This window comes from Poecile atricapillus, chromosome 34 (genome assembly GCF_030490865.1).
Source record: "Poecile atricapillus isolate bPoeAtr1 chromosome 34, bPoeAtr1.hap1, whole genome shotgun sequence".
NCBI lineage: Eukaryota > Metazoa > Chordata > Aves > Passeriformes > Paridae > Poecile > Poecile atricapillus.
The window spans coordinates 1,680,018-1,700,604 of record NC_081282.1 but is presented as its reverse complement, the minus strand read 5'-3'; the positions used below and the strand labels follow the sequence as shown (position 1 = coordinate 1,700,604).

The window sequence follows — 20,587 nt, the reverse complement described above, 5'->3', positions numbered from 1 at the left end:
ACATGGATCAGCAGAATAATGAAATTAAAAAATCCTCCCTTTCCTTACCATGAAAGAAGAACTGGAGAATAGCACATGTGGGTAATGAGCTTTTATAAGGAAGAATTTAGTGCTCTTCTCTTCCACCAGGTGACCCTGTGCTCCAACACGGTGATGGAATACTACCGGAAAATGCTGGTGGACCTGGTGGACCTGGAGGGTGTTGGCAAGGAAGTGGCATCACTGATCATCACAGCCAGGTACCTGCACTTCCCTGGCCTCTCCCAGCACACTGCCTTGCACAGGGTTTGCTGGCTGCAGCTCCCAAGGAGAAGTGTTGTTTCATGTTCTCATGTGGTGACCAGCTGGACATGAGAACAGCAGTGCTTGGAAAGCAGCCTGTGGTGAAAAGCAGCCCTGCTCACAGCCCAGCACAGTCCTGGGCCTTTTTCTAGAGGCACCAGGAATGATATCATTTATTGGCCTGGTTTTTGGTGCTTGAGCTGGAACACATTTCCCGAGGACCTGCTCTCCTTCTTCCTGCAAGAGATGGAGCTGTGCTGGGTTGAGACCCCCCTGCTTTGGTTTGGGGCACACCAAGCAGCCTGCTGAGAGTCAGGGTCTGGTTCTGTTCATGAGGGCACGTGACAGTGGGGAAGTGGCTCACAGCCAGAGTGGTGAGGGCAAGATCTTACAAGGGGAAAAGAGCCCTTGATGTGGCAAGTCAGCTCTAGTTTTTCTCCTTTCCTCTGCTTTTCATTTTGAGCTTTAATGTTTTCAGACTTAAACCAAAAGTTGTTCTTGCTGCAGCAGAATTCCATCCTGCCAGTTTCATGACAAGAGGGATGCAGTTCCCTGGTGCTGCTCCCTCTCTCAGGCAGAGCCATGCAGTCAGTGCCTGGGCTGCAGTTTTGTCAAGCAAGTGCAAATGGGGACAGTCAGTGCATGGAGCTGTGGAGTGAAGGACCGAGGGAGCTGTAGGAACTGGGAGGGGGTGATCACCCACTCTGTAGGGCAGGTGGTGTCCCATGCCCTCCAAAGCTGGGGCAAACAGCTGAGTTTTCAGGCAGGGCAACAGCCCCGTGGGAGAGAAGGGAGTCATTTTCACTGAGACACTGGAGTCGTGTGTTCCTTGAGCCTTAGTGAGCACTGATCCTTGTTGGGAATGCTCCCCCAGAGCTCATGGATCACAGACACTGTTACAGGAGTCCTTGCAAGCCTTCTTGGGTAAAGGAGAGGCTGAGGCAGCTGTGGGACAAAGAAAGTGCTCTGCCTGGGGCACTTGGCAGCCTCTGGGTGCTGCCTCTCAGGGTTTGCCCCTCCTTGACAAGACATGTTTGAGTGGGAAGGCTTTGAAGGCAATTTATCACTGTAGGGCTGTTAAATGTCTGTTTGACAGTGACAAATGGGTTATCTATCTTTGGGGGTAAATGTTCTCTGTTCTCTCAGTATCTCTGATTCCCTTGGGGTCATCTCTTTGCCCAGATGTCTGGTTCCTGAGCTGCAAGTGTACCCCCAAATCATGCGCTGCAATCAGTGCCACCTGAAGGAGCCATACGAGAAGAAGTTCATCATCACCAATAAAACTGACCTTCCTGGCTGCTACGGGCTTATTCCCCAGGTTTGGCATTGCATCCACCTCCTTCTCTCAAATATTATTGAGGAGATTATTAGGGGAAAAAAGGGTTTGGATAAGACCTTGCTGGTTTCTATTCAGTCTTATTCAGATCTGCTGAGAACAGGATCCTACCTGAATGTAAACTTTAGGAGGCAGTTTAACCTCCTGAGGAAACAGTTTATGTTCTAGTCTTCAGGGTTTTTTCTGGTGGGAGATCTTAGAGGGTTGTGAAAAGCTGCTGCACCCCCAGACACCAACAGCTGTGCTGGCAGCCTCCTTGCAGGACCCCCTGAGAATGCTAAGCCTGCAATTCTTGTATCTTACTTGGGCCTTTTACCTTTGTCCTGGGGATTTTGAAAAATGTGTGTAAGTTGCTGTGGCAGTGGATGTTAAGGAGTTTAAAGTTGAATTTGGAGGTCCCTCTGAAGTTGCATTTGATTCTGTCCCTTCTAGAAACGCAAGGAGGACTCTCCTGTGTTGTACTCCAGCCCCAAACCCTGTGGCATTGTCCAGCCTCACAGCACTGCAGAGATTCCGGTTACAATCGAGGTCCAAACATTGGGCGATCATCGCACCAATGTTCTGATCGGCGTGTTTGGGGATGAAAGAAACCCACTGGTGAGTGCAAGGGGAGATGTGTGCCTTTGTGCAACTCCTCCTGGCAGGGTGCAGAGTGTGCAGGGATTCTTCTGGGAAAAACAGGCACAGGCTGCTGTGGAGAAGGACAGAAGGGATTGGTGGCATAAAGTGCTTATGCCTTATAGGTGGTAATCTCAGTGTCCACACAGAATGTAGTTCCTAAGATGGAATTGAGGATAATTTTAGTTAATTAATCTTTAAAATGCTATTAACTTTGGAAATATCTGTTTTCAAATGTCATCTCTTTAAGCACAAAAGATGATGTCAGAAGACTTCTGGGAACATTGAGCTTTGTGTAAAAGAAAGGAAAGCTGGCATTTGAAGAGTAGTTGCAAGGATTTAAACTTATATTAAAACACATTGAAGTGATGATGGCAAATTCCCTGGATGGCACCAAGTATCTGACCCTGGTCCATTGTGACACTGCATGTAAATCAGTCAGCAGGAAGGACAGGCAGTGCAGGCTGTGCCAGGGAGCCTGAAGTTTGACACAACAGTTGCTTTCAACTATCAGGCTGCTTACCTTAAGCAGGAGGGTTTCTCCCTACCAGAATAAGCAATTGTTTAACTGTCAGCCTGGTCTTAACTAGACATTTCTTGCAAAGCTTTTACCTTGGGCCAATAATTTGTATTTTGAAAGTTTCTTTTACCTTAATCCTTTTTAATTTGGAGGTGAATATGTTGTTTTCTTATTTTTTTTCCCCAAAAGCCCACCATTTCAGCTGGAGTGTGGTTAAATAATAAATAATAAATAACTTGAGTAGAGTTGAGCTGTTTAAGCTTTTTTAGGTTTCCCTGTTGTGGTTTGTTTTGGCTTTTTTAAAAATCTTTCTTTCCTGCTTCTTCCTGGAACAGAGAGCAGAATTCCTGAGCTCTGGAGAGCTGGCAGAAATCTATGGAACTCCAAAGAAGATAGACTTTGGCATGATCCCACCGCTACAGCCGAGCTCACAAACTCTTACCCTCTTCAACAAAGGTCTTGTCCCTGTAGACTTCAGGATAAAGATTGTAAGTACCTGTGGGGCTGTTTTCCAGGGAATTGACTGGTAAGTAGCAGCCATGACTTTTTATGACTGGTTTTTATATGCAAGATTTCCATCTGGCCCATGTGGTGTGAGAGGTGGCAGGATACTCCAATATTCCATCTGAGCGAGGCAAGAGGAACCTGGCTCTGGAGTGGTTTTAGCTGGGGCCCTCGGTGAAATCAGGTGCAGAGATGTTGGAGCAGAAACGAGTCTGGATTGTGTTGACAGGTCCTCCCTTAACTTTATGGAAGGTCTTTAGATGTGTGTGTCACATTTTTGGAGCTCTGAGATCAAGAGAAACCTGTGGTCCTTTGCTCCCCAGAGAGCCTGGATTTCCCTATGGTTTCCCTGTTCCAGCTCCATTTGCTTTGTGCCAAACTGCTGTTTGTAGTGGAGAGCAGGGTGTGAGCTCTGTCCTCAGGCTGCAATTGTCACACCTCCTGTGGCTCAAGCCAGTTGGGCTGTGCACACCAAGATGTGTGGGGGTTGTGCACCCCCCCAGCCTGGGATCTTTGTGCTGTTGAAGAGCATCTTTGGGGAGCAGCTGCAGAGAAAGGCTGTTTTAATATGTGGAGCTTGCACAGGGCAGAAGGAGCTGGGGCTGCTCCCCTGGCAGGGAGAGCAGGGCTGGCACAGCCGGGAAGGGCTTGTAGGCTGGGGCTGGGGCTGGCTGGGTTGTCTGCTGGAGGGGGAGATCTGGGAGGGGCTTGAGGTTGGTTTTTCTTCATGCTGGATGTGTTGAACTTGTGGAGCTGCTTCAAACCTGATACTATGGCCTTGTATTTCTTTGTGGATAAAGCATCAGGCCATGTGGGAGAGTCCAGCCACAGCCTCCTGGGCCAAGGAGGAGGGCTGTGAATTTGAACTTGCTGCTTTTCCAGCTGTCTGGGGGATAAATGCAACCTTCAAGTGAGGGGTTTTTCCAGGACAGCTTTCTCTAACTCCACAATGAAATTCTGCTTTCAGCCTTTGCAGGGAGCAGTGCACCTTGGCTGGGTGGGCCTGGCATGTAAATGATGGGTTTCACATGCTCGTAGCAGGGCTGGGCCTGCAGAGCTGTGTCTGTACAGCTGTGCTGGTGCAAGACCTTTCCTCCCTCCTCTGAGCAGCTTCCAGCTCTCTTGCCCAATCCATGCAGTCCATGAGAAAGCAGATGACAAGAGTTCTTGGGAAGAGTGGGCCATGTGCACAGAGCACACATCATCCAGTTTCCTTTCTGCTTCTTGCTTTTCTGCTCTGCTATAACCATTTCGAGGTGGCTTTTCCAAAGCAGAGGGCACTGGGGCACCTCTCTACAGCTGATGGTCAGTGGGAAGTGAGGGCTTCAGTCCTTCAGGGGATCTTGAGAAGCACTGATGGCCCCTTGGGCAAGAATAGTTTGGTGTTGGGGTTGCAACTGGTATTGCAGTGATGTTCTTCAGGATCTCAGCAGTGTCCTCCAGCTGTGTGGTTTCTGGAGTGGGATTTGAGCAGTCCTGGCTTCCTCTGGCCTTAAGCCTTTGTGAGAAGGCAGGAGAGAGAGAAAGCAGCTTTCCTTGGCACACACTCCAGAGCAAGAGTGGGGAAGGAACACTCTCCTGAGGATAAACATCCCTTGGGTTGGGCAGAACTGGGTTCATTAGGTGAGTCTGTTAAAGGAGAGGAAAATACAGGTTGGATGAGCTCTGCTGTTGCCTGAGACTGTAGCTCAAATTTAGGGAAATGAAGCCTTTATGATTTTTATCCTCCCCTCTTTAGTCTGTCCTTTTCTTATATCCCACAAGAGATGAAGGTGTATGGTTTCCATCCTAAATGCATCTTCTGCTTGTCTTACAGGCTGATAAACCCCAGTGCTTTGTTCTTGAAACGGAAGAAGGAGTGATCCCCGCTAGGGGTGAGGTTCCTGTGACTGTCACAGCCATCCTGGATGACACTGGGCATTTTGCTGACTCCATCCAGCTCTTCATCGGGAACAGCTTTTGGTTCAACTTCTTACTGAGGGCTATGGGCACTGGCACCACAATTGTCACAGACAAACCACTGGCCCCAGAGCTCAACTTGGGATACCAATTCAGGTAGGAGATCTCCCCACTCCCACCTCTCCTCCTGTCTCAACAAGGAGCAGTTTTGCTGTAGTCCTTCAGGCAAAATCTTCTTCAGTGTTCCAATCCCTGAGTCCTTCCCTGAAGGCAGAGATTCCTTCAGAAACATGTGGTGGCCAGTTGAGAGTTGTTAGATACCCTCAAAAGCCACTGAAAGGGAAACCAGTTGCTAAATGGCCACTGAATTGTCTTTAGTTGTAATACATTTATGTCCTCACTTGATCAAGCAGTGGTGTCACAGCTGCCCCAGAACAAAAGGTTCCCAAAAGGGCGCCCGGGTGAGGCGGTCCCTCCGTGGGGCTGAGGGACCAAGGGAAGATGGCCTCACACCCTTCCCTTCTGAAATGGCACTTCCCAGGCAAGCAGGGCCTGGGAACAGAGAGACAGGAGGGTACCAACCCCCCCAGGAAGGCAGGAGCCCACGGAGCAGTTCCAGGGCCAGATGGAAACTGCTGGTTTGTGTGGGGCCCGCACTGCCCCTGCCGCTTCCTCCTGCTGTTCCTGGGCCCTGCTGCTGCCCTGCTGTGCCCAGGGCCTCGATGGCTTTTTTGCTGCCAGCAGAGTTTGCAAAGTTCACTTCAAAACAGTTTCTAATTGTTCTACAAACGGTAGAACTTCTAAAAGTTCTACAAATGGCTATCAGTGCAAAACCAACGATGCTGCCAAGGAGAGAGGCCCTGCTGCCCTGGCTTCCTCTCCTGGAGCAGGCAGATGATTTTTACCAGCTTGCTGGGATCATCCAGAAGCTGCCTCTGAGCTGCCTTTTAGAAATGCCTGCAATCATACCCCACACACAAGGTCCTCAAGGGCAGCATCTCAAAGATTCACTGACAGTGTCAGGCATAGAAAAATGCAAAATACAGTAACAGGACGAATCAGCCCAGAACAAACATTTTGGAGGAAAACACCAGGTCCTGTTAGTCTCGCCTTGAAAATGCTACATTAGCATTATAAGCAGATTTCTCTTTGCAATAATGACATCAGAAGGGCAGCTGATCAGACAGTTTCTGGTCCACATTAAGAGCTGGAAATGAAGACAGTCTCCAAGTTATTAACACCTCAGATTGCTCATTGGGAGCAATCTGATGACCAGGGAAACAGCTGCTCCCACACCATCTTCCATCCTGGCTTCTCTTCTAGCCACCTTCCCAGTACTCATCAGTTCCAAGTAACAAACAGGGGCCACCATTTCCATCGGCTCTTCTGGAGCGTGGAATGCTGGAGGCCACCCAAGAAGAAGGGCCAGAGCGTCTCAGCCCTCAGCAGCCCCAAGGCCCAAGATGATTTGGAGCCCCCCGGTCGTACAAGCGCCGTGTTCGGGCTGGAGCCAGGCTCATGGGAGCTGCAGCCAGGCGAGTCTGTGGACATGGTGCTGCGAGGCTTCTCCCACACCCCACAGGTGAGGTCCCCACCAAGGGCTGAGCTGGGGAGCCCTCAGATCCCCTCCCCTGGCCTTGTTCCACAGTGCCTTGACATTTGCCTGGGGAAATGAGCAAGGGCCTTCAAGAAACTGGTTTAAGACCGCACGTTTCTGTGGCAGCACCAGTTGCTTTCCTTGCTGGCCACCAGCAGACCAGCTAAGGCTCTATTGGGATTCCACAGCTACCAAAACCCAGTGCTGATCCCAAAGCAGGGCTGGAAGGAAATAATGCTCTTTTGGGGCAAACAGTGTTGCATGCTGAGTCAGCAAAGAAGGGCAGAGAAAGAAATTACACTTAGGCTAGGAGCACAAAAAGAAAGTGAATTAAACAAGTGCCAAGTGGTTTCTCTGGGGTAAGCACAGATAACACAAAAGCCATGTGAAGGGAGGGAAGTTCTCACAAGTGCCTTTTGTGGGCATTGGGGTGCAGTGTTAGAGACAACTGAGTGCAGAATAAATCAGCTGCATCACGGCAAGAAAAGGAGGCAGTGCCCACTGTAACTCTGTGGCAGGAATAGGGCCTGTGGTGGGTGCTGAGCCAATGCAGGGCATTTGCTGGTGCCCTGCCACCATCCACTGCTGACAAGTGACTCTTGCATGCAGGAGGTGCGGGATTACATGAAGTGTGAAGCTCTCGTTGGCACAAGCGTGGTGACAAAGAAGATAATAGAAACAATCATTAGCTGCAAGTTCATAGATCCCTCTATAGAAGTATCAGCCAGAAAACTCTCTTTCCGGGTGGAGAAGGTAAGTCTCTGGATTGTATCCTGGCATTGAACAGCATGGCTGAGGGGGGTGTGTCCTTGTGTTAAAGCCCCTCTTGGCTCTTCCTGAGGCACTTGGTAAAGTGAGTGAAGATGCTTTTAGAGATGAGACTGGTATTTAACTCCCCCAAAGTAAAACTGCAGTTACAGCTGCACTGCAGTGGGGATCATGGCCACTTCCAGGGAAATGCCAGTTTCTCTGCTCACTGTAAAGGGAGGTTTCTAAGGATCCTCCAAGGCACAATGATGTCTGTACACTGATGCTATAGGGAAGCTGGGGGGAAGAATGGAAATATCTGTGAATTCCTCAGGCTAAAGAGGAAAAACCCATCATCTCCTGTGTCTCTTTGCCTTCTCTGCTGTTGGCATGGATGCTTTATGGTATAGCTATAAGGTATAGCTCTGTGCATTTCCCTAGGCCTCACCTGCTTCAAAAGACCCCCAGACATCCTGCAGTGATGATAACACTGAGGCAGAGCAGGTGCCCTTTAGTCTCTGGATCCCAGCTTCAGCATCATCTTTCCCTCTCCTGCAAGTTGTCTGAAAATGAGAAGATGTTTCATGATTTGGTTTCTGTAGTTTCAGGCCTCTCCTTTGGCTCCCAGGCTTCCACTGAAGTACAGAATCCCTGGGACAGGCAGTTCAGATGTAATTAGAAGCCTTTCAGCTCTCCCTGATTCTGCCTGGGTTCTGCTCGATGCCACACACACAAACTGATTCATTGCACACTATGGCACAGCACCTGTTTGATATCAGTACATCCAGAAGCAGTTTCCCAAAGTCTCTGGTTTCTCTAAACCATGCAGGAAGCCCAGCACAATGCCCAGACAGGAAGGAAGAGCCTAGGCTGATCACAGCTTTGAGACCACACACACCTTGTCCCTGTAGCAGGGGCTGCAGGACACGTGTTGCAGACTGACTGCTTTTATGAGGCTGCTAGAGCCAATAAGGTTGTAAGAAATGACAGCATGTGAGTGAAGATCATCCAGTGCTGTTCTGCCCAAGAGAGAGACAAAACTGGAGACAAATGGCCTGGATTCACTTTCTGCTTTAGGTCTTGTTCAAGCAGCCACCTCCTCTCCTATTCCCTCATCTGTACATGGGAGTGGTGCCCTGTCCCCAGAGGATGCTGTGGTTTCTAAACATGACAAGCATCTGCTATAAAGAAACATCTCCTGGAAAAGTAGAAACAAATAGAAAGGATCAATAGAATGTATGCACTTGTGGGGCTGAAAGATGTGAGATGCAACAGAAGCAGGAGGAGGTCTCTGGCTACTTGAGGCTGTTTTTCCTTGTTTCCATAGAAACCCAGTGATGTCCTAACTCTGCAGTACCAGCCTTTGGCTTTAAAAAACACCTGCTCCCTGCCGCTCCACCTCGTGCTGGACGTGGAGCAGCCGTTTCTGGTCTGTGATGAGGAGCAGCAGCCCCTCCCAGATGGCCAGGTGAGCAGCCCTGGACTCCTCCAGTGGGGCTGGAAGAGGAGGGATGTGCTGGTGCCTTTCTCTTGGGAGGCCCTTGAGTCAACAAGTTTATTGTGTAGTATCAGCAGTGGGCTGGCCTGGGCTGCATCAGCAGAGCTGCTGAAGGAATCAAAATATTACCTGAATTGAGAAGTTCCATCCTGGCTTTAAGGCACAAGGAGGAGGGAGCAGGCAATTTGGCCAGAGCAAGCCATGCAGTAAAGGTGTCTCCTGGAAAGCATCCCAGCTCTCCAGCAGCCATCCCCTTGTATTGCTGCTGAGCACAGAAACGTGAGCCTGAGGGAATCCTGGACTGGACTGTGGTGCCTGCAGTCAGACCCTTGCTATAAAGAAGTGAACAATGAACTGAGAAGCCCATGCTGGGGCCACACTTGGAGCATTCACTGTTTCATGCTGTCAGACCTTGGCATGTCATTAATTACTGTTCATCTCCTTGCAGCCTGTGACAGTGGGTGTAGAGGAGACCTGCCATGTCTACATTGCATTTGACCCAGCTTATAAACTGGAGCTTAACAGCTGGCAAGAAAAGAAGATTCTGAAGATAGACATGGTTAGGGACCATCCTAATGTGGAGCATATCGAGCTTTGGGGAGAAGTCCACTTCCCCAATCTCCAAATCCAGCCCAGCAGCCTGGAGTTTGGCTGCATCGTGGCTGGCACGGAAGCAGTGCGCTCTCTGAGGATGAGCAACTGCAGCCCCCTTCCTGTGGAGTACCACTGGTCATTCCAGGCAGACAGCCAGGTGCACAAGTTCAGGTATGTGCACCTTTGCCCTCTCCTCTTCTTCCTGGTGTCCTGTTTGTGCTTTGCAAAGAACAGAGCTGTTTGTCTAGGATCTGACAGACTGCTCTGACTTCTCCTTGTGCAAATAACACTGACCAGCTGTGGTCAGGCTGGATGCTCAGGGAATAGGTTTTCCACCAATTTGGTGCTGTGTACCCCCATAGTGGTTTCCCTTGGGATGGAAAGCTGGGGCCAAAGCTGCTTTCTCAGAGCTCTGTGGCCTGAGGCAATGTCCACCTGGATGAGGGGCTCCTAATCCCAGCTCCCACAGTGCTGCTGGAGGCCCTTTTGGGGGTGCCCTTTTGGCCCCTCTGCTTAGGGATGGGTCCTCTCTGCAGGAGCTGCTCTCTGCTCCTTGCCTTCCTCCCTTGCCTTGTGCTGGAGGATGCCCAGAAAGTCCCAACACCAGAGAAAGAGCTACTCAGCACCTGGGCTGATGCAGAACATCTCGTTACCTTTCCTTCTTTTCTGAGACAACTCCCTTAGTGCCAGGGTGATTTCTTTCCCAAGGGTCAACTCTTGGTGGACACCTTGGATTCTTCACTCCCTTTTTTTGTGACACTTGTTACTCATTTTGACTTTTCCCCACTGCAACATGTCCCTTATGGGTTATGTACTGCTGGACAGCAGGACTTGTTCATCACACCATCTCCTATCCCTGCCTCCCAGAGAGTTTCTATTTTAGAGTGAAAAATGTCATTGTCTGGGCACCATGGTCCTGGGAAGTTGCCTCAAACCAATGATTAAAACTAAAGACAGTGGAATAGATGATATGGGATCTCTTGGGGGTTATGATCAGAGATCCTCTCATCCAGAAATGAAACCCAGCCTTAGATAAGAAGTCACAAAGCTAAAGACAGTTATTCTTTGGGGAGCAGGTCATTATTGGCATTGAATGCCTGTCTGGGAATGGAGCATTCAGGTTGTGTTTGACTGTAGGGGAGCTCTTGCAGCTCAGCAGCGTGACAGGCAGGCACAGCCCAACTGTGTCCTCACATGGCATTAGAAACACAAGCAGAGTTACCCTGAGCACCTGCTTCAATCTAAAGTGGGGAATGTGACCTGAGCTACCTGGGAGTGTTGGAAAATGCCAACCACCCCCACCTGCACTGTCAGGGAAACATTCCTGATAAACAGCTGGTAGAGCTGCAGAGTTTCTGGCACTGGGCATTGGCAGGGCTGTGCAGGCTCATCACTGTCTGGGTCTGCCCTTGGTGCGTCAAATCTCACTTTTTGCTCTCCTCCTTCTCTGTCTTTTCCTCTCCCACTGTGCTTTTTGCATCCTCACAAGCTGTTAATCCCTGTCCTCTGTAGTTCCTCAATGCAAGCAGTTGCAGCTGCCTGCACCACTGCTACCTCAGTGTCATCCCTGGGCTGGTTTAGAACAGACCTGCTCCAGCCTGGATTGGGAAGGGCTGGATCAAACCATTCCTGAGTTCAACGCCCCAGCACCCAGCCAGGGGCTGCATCCTGACCAGGAGCTCCTCATGCAGGTGTCCCTCCCTCCCACTGCAGCTCCCTGCTCACAGTTATGTTATTTTCCAGGTATGAACTTTGCCCACCTCAATTCAGACCCCCACCACCAAAGCTGAAGAGTTCCTGTTTGAATTGCTCAGCATCTCAATGGAGCCACTGCAGTATTAAAAATGTGGAGGAGCCAGACACAGCCCTGAAAGAACCACAGGATCTAGGCCAATCTTCAAGAGCAGAGGTAGATTTTCTTGTACACCGAGTGCTGTGTTGTCTCCCCAGCTTGCCACCACCAAGTCATGCTCATGCTGACCTCCCTTTTTGCTGCCCTGCTGTTTTGTGCCTTGAGAGTGGGCTGGGCAGCGGGGCCTGTGGATGGACATGGGCTGTGTGGGAGGGAGGAGCAGGAGAGTTTTCCTTGGAGAAGCCTGCTCAGATCCTACAGATCTAAGCTCAGCACAGATCTGTGTTGAGTGTGGGATTGTTTTGCCTTGTTTTCTTCACAATGTAAGATGAGGCTTTCATCTGCATCATGATGATAAGACCTCCAGCTTCCTTCCCAGAGCAAGCTGTGATGAGTCCTGATCTCCATGTACCCTCTTCCCAACCCTGCCAGAGCACCTGTTTCCAGGTCTCTGCTTTCACCTGAGGGCTGGTATTGCAGAGGTGGGCCTGAAGCTGTCTTATAAAATGAGACTTTGCAAAGTGTCTCTCTCTTCCTCTCAGCATAGAAAATGGCTTGTTTTTCAGCTGCCAACATATATTCGTGGAAGGCATTACATCCCAGTGGGGCTGGCAGGATTCAGTCACTCCGTGGATGTACCATGGACTCCCCTCAAAGTGGAGAAGGTAAGAGGGAATCTGTCTCCCTTCCACATTTTCAGTGTGGCAAGCAGGGCTGTAGCTCCCAGCCCCACTGGTGGCCCTCAGCATTGCCCACGGAGGGGCCTGGCATCCCTCCAGACCCATCACAAAGTGCTGCTGAAGCAACTGGTTATTGGAGAGGCCGTGCAGGACATGTTGTAGGGAGGCCCAAGGACGCTGTGCAGCACCTGTGGAGGGCATTGCTCCCCCTGGACATCATCAGCTGGTCCGTAGGAAAGTTTTGCAGGAGCTTTTGCTGTAGCACCTTGAAAAAGCAGCATATAAATCAGAGAGAGAGAGGGGAAAAGCCTCAGGAGTCAGATGAGCTGGGCTGGGGTCCTTCCCTGAGCTCCAAGAGCTCTCACTCTGAGTGTCCCGCTTTTCTAAAAGCAGTCATAAATGCTTTTTAAAGGCAAGTTGTGCATCAGAGAGAATTTCTACTGCCAGGAGACATCCCAGTTCACTTTAATGTAGTGTATTAGTGCATTGATCCGTGAGTATGGGAGAAGATTTTCCTCATGGTCCCTCCACTGGTCAGTGGCATGGATACAGGATGAGATCAGGATGATTCTGGCTGTGTTGTTTGAGGAATAGATCCCTCTGGCTACAGCTGCACTTTGCTCCAAGGTGCTCTTCTGCATCCATTTCCATGCTCAGCACCTCAATCTCTCCTGTTCTCCGTGCAGGCTTTCAGTATCCTGCCGCTGTCGGGTGTGCTGCAGCCGGGAGAGAGACAGCAGGTCTCCTTCACCTTCACTGGCCACCTCAACACCATGGCCCATGTCACAGCGCTGTGCCACGTGGAGGGAGGCCCCACCTACGAGGTGAAGCTGAGCGGGGAGGCCTCACGTGTCAGCTACTCCCTGAGCGCCCGGGAGATCAACTGCGGCTCCCAGGTACCACACGGCTCCCCTGGCACAGCTCCTCGCCTTGCTGTCTTCCTGCCCCCCTCGCTCCAGGGCTCCCTTCCCAGCCCCTTTGTTGTCTCTGGGGCTTGGAAGTTCAACCTTTGAGGGACACATCTGGCATCCAAGCTTTCAAATGGCCGTCTCCAACCCTCTCCAAAATGCTGGGAATACCTCTTGTTCAGGGGACTTCACACTGCCTCCTGAGGCACCCCAGGGGGATGCTCTGGACGTCCCTCTGCTGATCCACTCCTAAAGCCTGACCTCCAAGGAGATGCTCTTGTCTAATGCTCTTCTTAATCCATGCAATAATCAAGGGAAGATCTTGGGCTTCCAGTCACTATAGTTGGAGAGACTGTCCCAGAATGATCCCCACTTCACTCTTTTTCAGCTGAAAGCCCACAGCTATTTCCAGCTGCTGGCCCTGTCTGTGTTGCTCTGTTGTGACTCCCTTGTTGCCTGTATGCTGCTTGCCAATACTTGCATGCAGGTGCCTTTTCTTTTGGAGTGCCTCAGTGCTGTCTCTGTTTCTCCTGGCTGTTGGTGACCCCTCAGAGGGCCTGTGTCCCCACAGTGAAATGTGTTCATTTATTACTGGCCCTCCCATGGTTGTTGCCACACCTCTGGGTGCTGCCAGAGCTCCCTGGTCCTGTGCAGGTGCCCTGTGCCTGGGGGTTCCCCGGGTTCCCAAGTGCCCCTATCTCCTGTCTGGTCCCTGCTCCCATCATGGGTCTGCTTTCAACCCCAGGAGAGAGGAAGGAGATTCCCAGCAGCAGGCCTGGGTCTGTAACTTCCCGCTCTCTGCCTTCTCTGCAGATGTTTAACGAAGTTCATCACAGCACGGTCATCCTGGCGAACACCAGCAAGATTAAATTCAACTGGGTGCTAGAACCCAGCACTGCAGACCAAGACCTGCCTGGTGTGTTTCTGGTCAAGCCCACCACTGTAAGTAGCACAAGTGACTGACCCCAGCCCTGTCAGGTGGCCCAGGAGAGTGTTAAAGGGGCAAAAGAGGGGGAGGGAGAAAAGGGAGAAAAATGTCCGAGGGGAAAACCCCAACCTCAGCCACGAGATAGAGAGGGCTGTAAGCAATTTCTTCTGGGGGCAGAGAAAGTCAAACAAGTGCTATTGAAAGTCAATAAAGCAAAAGGAACAGTGGTGGGTGCTTGGCTTGGGTGCTTAGCCACAGCCAGAGGCACACCGGTCAACACAACTACATCTATTATAGACCCTGGGTATTGCAACAGCCTAATACAAATTCACAAATGGTTACACATATTCAAATATTTTAATATAGTTCCTCCTCCATCCTGCCTTTTTGGAGCATGTACAGTTGCCCTAGTCCTGGTCATTTGGTACTTTTTGACAAATTCAACAGGTTTCCATTAACTTCATTGGTTAAATGTTAATATTACAGCAACTCTTCCCCAACACTGGTATCACCACAAAACATTTGCCTTAAAAAAATTCTAAACTTTAACAAAAATTCTTTGACAAAAGGCAGCATTATAAAACACACAGTATTTACTCTAACAATTGCAAAAGCCAACACTATAATGTATTTATCACAAAGGTGATGTGGTCTGATGGTTTCTTCTAGATAGAGAACTTGTCTTCTCAGCCTGTCTGTCCCCTGAGCCATCCCCCAGCAAACACTCTGATGTATTCCCTTCCTCCTCTCCCATTCCTGCAGGGCTCCATTGCATGTGGCAGGAAGCAAGTGCTGAGATTCTCTTACATGCCAGGAGTACCAGGAGCCTTTAGCAGGACATACCAGCTTAAAGTGGGTGACCTGGAGCCGGAAAAGATCTGCCTGAAAGGAGAAGCGTCCTTTCCTATGATCAGTGTGAACCTGCCCTGGAACATCAAAGGTGGGCACTGCCTGTGTGCCCCCAGGAAGGGCCCCTCTGGTTTTGTTCCCTACCAAATGCCCATAGGGCAGCTCATGCCCACCTGCACCAAGCCTGGAGGGCTGCAGGACTCCCAGAGCCACTCAAGCCATCTGACTGCTTTGTGAGTCTTGAGCAGAGGATCCCAGGTGGGCTTTGTCCCAGGAACCATCCTGCAGAGCTTGCCAGCACATCTGGCAGGGTCCTGAAGGATGATGGCTGGACTGAAAGGCTTGGGAAAGCTGTAAGAGAGGCTGGCAGGGCTTCTGGCAGGGTTGGACTTGCGTGACATTGCAGGGATGAGACGTTCCTCTGTGGGGAGGAAGATGGGTGGGAGCGAACATGAGGATTCCGAGAGGAGCAGCAGCATCCACTTTCCATAGATGGCTTGAGGGATTTCTTTCTAGAAGAAAGCGGTGTTTGGGAGGTAGGGACTTCCCAATTTAAGTGGGATTGGCACTTGGCTCACACTTCTCTTGGTGGATGTTTTCTTCCTTCAGGAAATGAGAAACGTGGAAAGCCACTACGGCTTGCAGAACACACGCAGCAATACAGTGAGACCCTGAAAATTCAGATCCCAGCAGCTCAGCCCTTAAAAAGTCCAGATGTGAAGACTGGGAAGCTGAAGCCGTGCATGCTTGAAGGCTCTGACATTGTAGTAAGAACAGCTGCAGCCCCGTTTGGCACATGCCACTGTCTCCATGTCGCCTGAGCCCCTTGCAGCCCACAGCAGCTTCCTGGTGCCCTGATGGCACTTGGGACCTCCCTGCCCACTTAGAACCATGTGTCACCTCAGCATTGTCCCTAGGGCTGCCACTCTGGCCATGGTCTCTTCGGGGGTTGGCTTGCACCAGCTTCCTGGCTACCCCAGGGACAGATCCTGAAAGCCATGCTCAAGGGATGGCATTGATGGTGTTTTGAAGGAGATGCAGGTCATTGCTGGGGAGTTTGTTGGTCCCAACCCAAGGCCTGCCAGATTTACAGACCTGAACAGCAGTTGCCTGATTGTGCCCTGGAACTGTGCTGGCTGTGCTCATCTCCAAGAGCCACCAGCTTGGGCTCAGTTCCCTTTCAAACCAGCTTTTGTCCAAGCTGCCTTGGTCCTGGCTGGGCACAGGCAGGTGTCTGGAGCTCTGGAAGATTCCTGGCTTGTCCGTCTGCCTGGCCAGATCAGCTTTGCTAACAATAGCTGGGCAGGCAGAGATGCTGGAGTTACTTCCCTGGAGATGAGGTCCTGGCTAAGAGAGCAGGAGGTGTCAGACACCGAGCAGCCAGACAGGAGAACCCCACACCTCTCTCAACAAGAGCAGGGTGGGATCCTTTCTCAGATGCAAACCTTGGGAAAGACCTTTGCTAACCTGACACTGTCTGTCTTCTGTTTCCTCAGGCAAACACTCGGCTGCAGATAAAGATGATCGAGAAGGCTGCTCTGGAGCTGCAGAAAAAGCTCACATCCCATCCCCCAAAGACCGAGTTCCCTGACAAAAAGCTGTGCCAGAGCCTTGTCAAGTGAGTAGGGACTCCCATCCCCATCTCCAGGTGCCCCGTGGGGAACAGCCAGCAATGTCCCCTTCTCCTGAGAGCTCCTTGTTTCTGCAGAGCTGGGAATAGCCTGGACTTCAGAGAGGCTCTTGTCCCGGTGGCTGTGACACGCTGCGTGTGAGCAGCTGAGTGCCCTCCCTTCCCCAGCACCACGCTGAGCTTTGGACTCAGCTCCCCACAGCTGTGGGGTTCTGTCCCTAGAGCTGAGGGGACCCACTGCAGACCTCCAAGCCCTTCCAGACAGCATCAATTCTGTCCCTGCTGACTAGCTCTGAAAGAGACAATTCCCAGCTGATGTCTTGGTTCCAACTAACAGAGCACGCTAAACAAAAGGAGGAGGGAATTGCACATGTCAGCAAACCCTTGAAAGCCCAAAATCAGATGCCTTGAATCCTGGTGGGGTGGCAGGGCTTATCTGATTAACTTGGTCTGTCCCTTTGCACCATCATGATGCAGCACAAGCACGGGAGGCTTCAATTCAGGAAGATGCTCTGCAGAACAGATCAGGTGATCTGGTTGCAGAGCAGTGAAGATTTCCTGTGCAGGCAAATCTTATTCCTAGGCCCCAAAGCAATTTCAGGCTCAGGCTGTACACCAAGGCTAAGTAGTTTCATTTAGTCCAGTGGAGACCCAGTGGACTCACCTCTACTGGCTTTTCATGGCAGAGGAGCTGTGGACAGTTTCCATTTTAAACTAATTTTATTTCCAGGTACCATTAGTAGCTGATAAAAGCTAGGACCTGCACTCCTCCTGACTTCCCAAAGTCATTGCCAGCTGGTCAGGCCATGGGTTTCACGGGCTTGAGCTGAGTTTTTACAGCAGTGAATAAAGAAATAGCCACTTGATTTGTATCCTCCATCCACTTGGACATGTAGGCAGGCTGTGGTTTAAGGACTGCCCTTACTCCTCCTTGCAGAGTTGAGCTGCCAGAGTATGTCCTGGACATGGGCACTGTCCTGAAGGGTTTCACTGAGAGACGCACCCTGGAGATCACCAACCCTGGGCAGATCCCAGTGTCCTTCTGGGTCGATGCATCTGTCCTGCAGGACACAGGTAAGCAGTGCTGGAGACACTTCCTGGGGGCATGGAGGAGGTGTCTCACACAGATTAGCTGAAGCCACTGAACTTGGGGAGGTTTTTCAGTTGTTTCTTCTCACTGCCCCTGCTGGGAGCTTCAGAGGCAGAATTCTCCAGTCCAGCCATGCCCAGGGACCTGGCCTGCCTACAACTGCCCTGACACTCCAGTGTGGGGGGCAGATGGGCTCATCACCCTGGTCACCTCTCAGCATCTTCTGCCCTTGGCTCCCACGAGCATCAAGTTTCTTTGGGCACTCTTGTTTTGTGAACCAGTGAGGTCTGCTGTGTTTTGGAAGTGCTTTGTTTAGAGTTCACACTGTCATAGCACTTGTATTCAGCCTTTATTGAGGAAACAGCCTGTGAGATCCTCTGGTGGATCAAAAGAGGCTCCCAAAAGAGGCCTTGAGGCAAGGCTGCACTTCCATCACACAGTGGCTCGCTGTGTCGAGGCGTGTTCAGGTGCACTCTTAAGTTTTTGTCCTGGTCACAGCACAGCATGGGGTTTTTCCCAGACCTCTCAGCCAGGACAGCTGTAAGGCCTTAACGTGCTTATGACACATTGCTTGTGTTTCTTGTGTATCTCAGCTGCTTTGTTTTCATCTGTTCAAGGTTTCAGCGTGGACCTGGGCCAGATGAAGAGTCTGCCCCACATGCACACCCTGAGGTTTGATGTGAATTTTGAAAGTGCCCAGCAATCACAGGGTGATGTGGATGTGCTGCTGCCCATACAGGTACCACAGCTCTTGGGGCAGGCAGCAGGCTGGGCACAGCAGCAGATGTCACCTGCACCCTCTGCTGAATTCTCTGTCCTTCTACAGGTAACAAAAGGCCCCACGTCTCACATCCGCCTCCGTGCCACTGTCTTGGAACTGTCGCTCGACCTCTCCAAGAACACACTGCACTTCCCCAATGTCCTCGTTGGGCAGGGCCAGGTTGAGACAGTCCAGCTCTACAACGGGTTCCAAGTGCCCTGCAAATGGTTCATCACTGCCATCAAGCCTGTTATGAAGGTAAAGCACAGGCAGCACTGAACACGTCACTTCTCGGTTGGGTTTTCTTTGTGTCTCCTGCCCTTTCTGCTCCTGTGGCTGCCCAAGCACTTGGGTCTCTGGCGTGTTTGAAGAAGCTTCTGAGGGTCTAGATCAAGGCTGGTTTTCCCAGACCTGTTCCATTAGCTGCTGCTTTGCTTTGCTGCCATCTTCACCCATTCCTCCTCCTCTGAGGACAGTAGTTCCCTTTGCCTGCCCTGTCTACAGGTTTTCCCTCCAGCTCTAGGCTATGGGGCCACACTTGGTTTGGCTGTGGGTGCTCTCAGCACTGTATCAGTGTCTCAGAGCACTACAGGAACTGAGGCTCTGTCCTCACAGACTGAGGAGACCTCACACCATTGGTTTCTGTGTCCAGAGCAATCAACTCAGATACCTGACACGAGCCCAAGGTCAGAAGCAGCAGGCGCTGGAGGAAGGGCGCTGTCCCTTTGAAGTGACGCCCTCCAAAGGAACCCTTGATGCAGGAGCGTGGCAGAACTTGCAAATCCAGTTTGCACCCAAGGAGGAGGTGAGATTGGCAGCTGTCAGCCCAGGGGGCCTGTCAGGGCTATCTGGAAATGAGGGCCTGCTGCAGAGAGTGTGGTATGAGCTCTGCCTTCACAGGGGGCTTTCTGCAAGCGCTGTGCTCAGCGTGGCTCAGTTCACCCCACAGAGCACTCCTGGGAGATGTGCTCTGAAATGCCCACAGGGAGCTTGCACAGAGAGCATCAGGGCTCTGTGGCTGCCTCTCGGCACAGGGGAGGGATGTGCCCAGCTCCCCTCAGCCTCCCCCTTGACTGGCCATGTTTGCAGCTGCGACACTCGGTGCAGAGCAGCTGCACACTCGCAGAGGATAATCCTGGAATGGCCGCTCTAGGCCCATCCTGCTGCAGAACTGACTGGCAAAACAGCCACCAGACACCTTCCTGAGCATGGCAGGACAGTCACCTGTAGTGGTGTGCTGCCAGCAGTCAGTCCCTGGGGCTCTGGCCTGCCTGCACATTCCCACCCAGCTGGGGATTCAACTTAAAAGGATGGAGCATTCCCAAAAGTAGTTTGCCTGAGGCTGCTGGGTCTTGGAAACTGACAGTGTCTACCAATATGGACACAAGTGCTTCTGTGCCCACAGACAGTCCCAGGGACCTTTTAATTGCTCAAGAGATGTAAACATCTTGTGTCTGGCTTTGATCAGAGCCAAATACTAAGCAGACAAGGTGACCCTTATTTCTGGCCAGCGAGAGCTCATTTGCCTCTCTCCTGGATCTGGCGTTTGCCTGATGCAGCAGTGCCAGGACTGGGTGTGGACACTGTAACCCCAGGGCCCTTCTCTTGAGCACTGCACTCCTGCATGACTGGGTGAAAACGCCTGGCACTCCATTGTCCATCCATCTGATACCCAATACCCAGTTACAGTGCACACCAGGACTCATCCCAGTTACTCACACCCAGACACAGGCACTGTAGTCCCTCGCATAAGTGAATATCTGGTTTCTGTTTACCTTGGAGGGACTGATAACACCCTGACCTTGGGGCAAGCGTTGGGGTCCTGTCACCTGGTGCTTCATGGACAAGTTTTCTGCACTTTTCTCTTTTCAGAGGTCTTACAAGTATGAGCTGAAGCTTAACATTCATGGGAGCAGCAATCACTTAAGGCTGCACCTCTTGGGGCAAGGTCTGGAGCCACGGCTGGAGTTCAGTCCCCCAGCACTAAAGATGGGATGGGTGCTGGTGGACAGCGATGGGGTGGAGGCCACAGTGGTGGTGAAGAACCCATGCGAATTCCCCATCGAGTTTTACTGCCTGGATTTGGATGAGCAGTACCTTGAGGAGGAGAAGGTGAGAAGGCAGGTCTGGTCCCCGTGTACATGCTGCCCAAGCTTCACAGCACTCCAATATTGCCAGGCTTGTGTCAGGGAGATGGAGGCAATGCCCAGGGCAAAGCCAGCTCTGCTGATGTGCTGTGGGAGGATTTAAAGAGTTTGTGTTGTTGGGAGGAAGGGAGGAGACAGCAAACCTGAG

General features: G+C 51.2%; 1 protein-coding gene across 1 annotated transcript in view; it reads left to right on the top strand.

Moving 5' to 3' along the window:
* LOC131590677 (hydrocephalus-inducing protein-like) overlaps positions 1-20,587 on the top strand; it is a 58,024-nt gene that overhangs the window by 19,986 nt on the left and 17,451 nt on the right. Inside the window, exons 14-33 of the mRNA XM_058860939.1 lie at positions 130-239; positions 1,465-1,600; positions 2,051-2,215; positions 3,092-3,244; positions 5,077-5,315; positions 6,483-6,741; positions 7,366-7,509; positions 8,831-8,971; positions 9,450-9,766; positions 12,037-12,112; positions 12,814-13,023; positions 13,849-13,977; positions 14,726-14,903; positions 15,422-15,579; positions 16,309-16,430; positions 17,380-17,516; positions 18,150-18,271; positions 18,359-18,550; positions 18,945-19,097; positions 20,165-20,412. Of these exons, the coding sequence (XP_058716922.1) occupies positions 130-239; positions 1,465-1,600; positions 2,051-2,215; positions 3,092-3,244; positions 5,077-5,315; positions 6,483-6,741; positions 7,366-7,509; positions 8,831-8,971; positions 9,450-9,766; positions 12,037-12,112; positions 12,814-13,023; positions 13,849-13,977; positions 14,726-14,903; positions 15,422-15,579; positions 16,309-16,430; positions 17,380-17,516; positions 18,150-18,271; positions 18,359-18,550; positions 18,945-19,097; positions 20,165-20,412 (3,389 nt within the window). The remainder of the gene's footprint in view (positions 1-129; positions 240-1,464; positions 1,601-2,050; positions 2,216-3,091; positions 3,245-5,076; positions 5,316-6,482; positions 6,742-7,365; positions 7,510-8,830; positions 8,972-9,449; positions 9,767-12,036; positions 12,113-12,813; positions 13,024-13,848; positions 13,978-14,725; positions 14,904-15,421; positions 15,580-16,308; positions 16,431-17,379; positions 17,517-18,149; positions 18,272-18,358; positions 18,551-18,944; positions 19,098-20,164; positions 20,413-20,587) is intronic.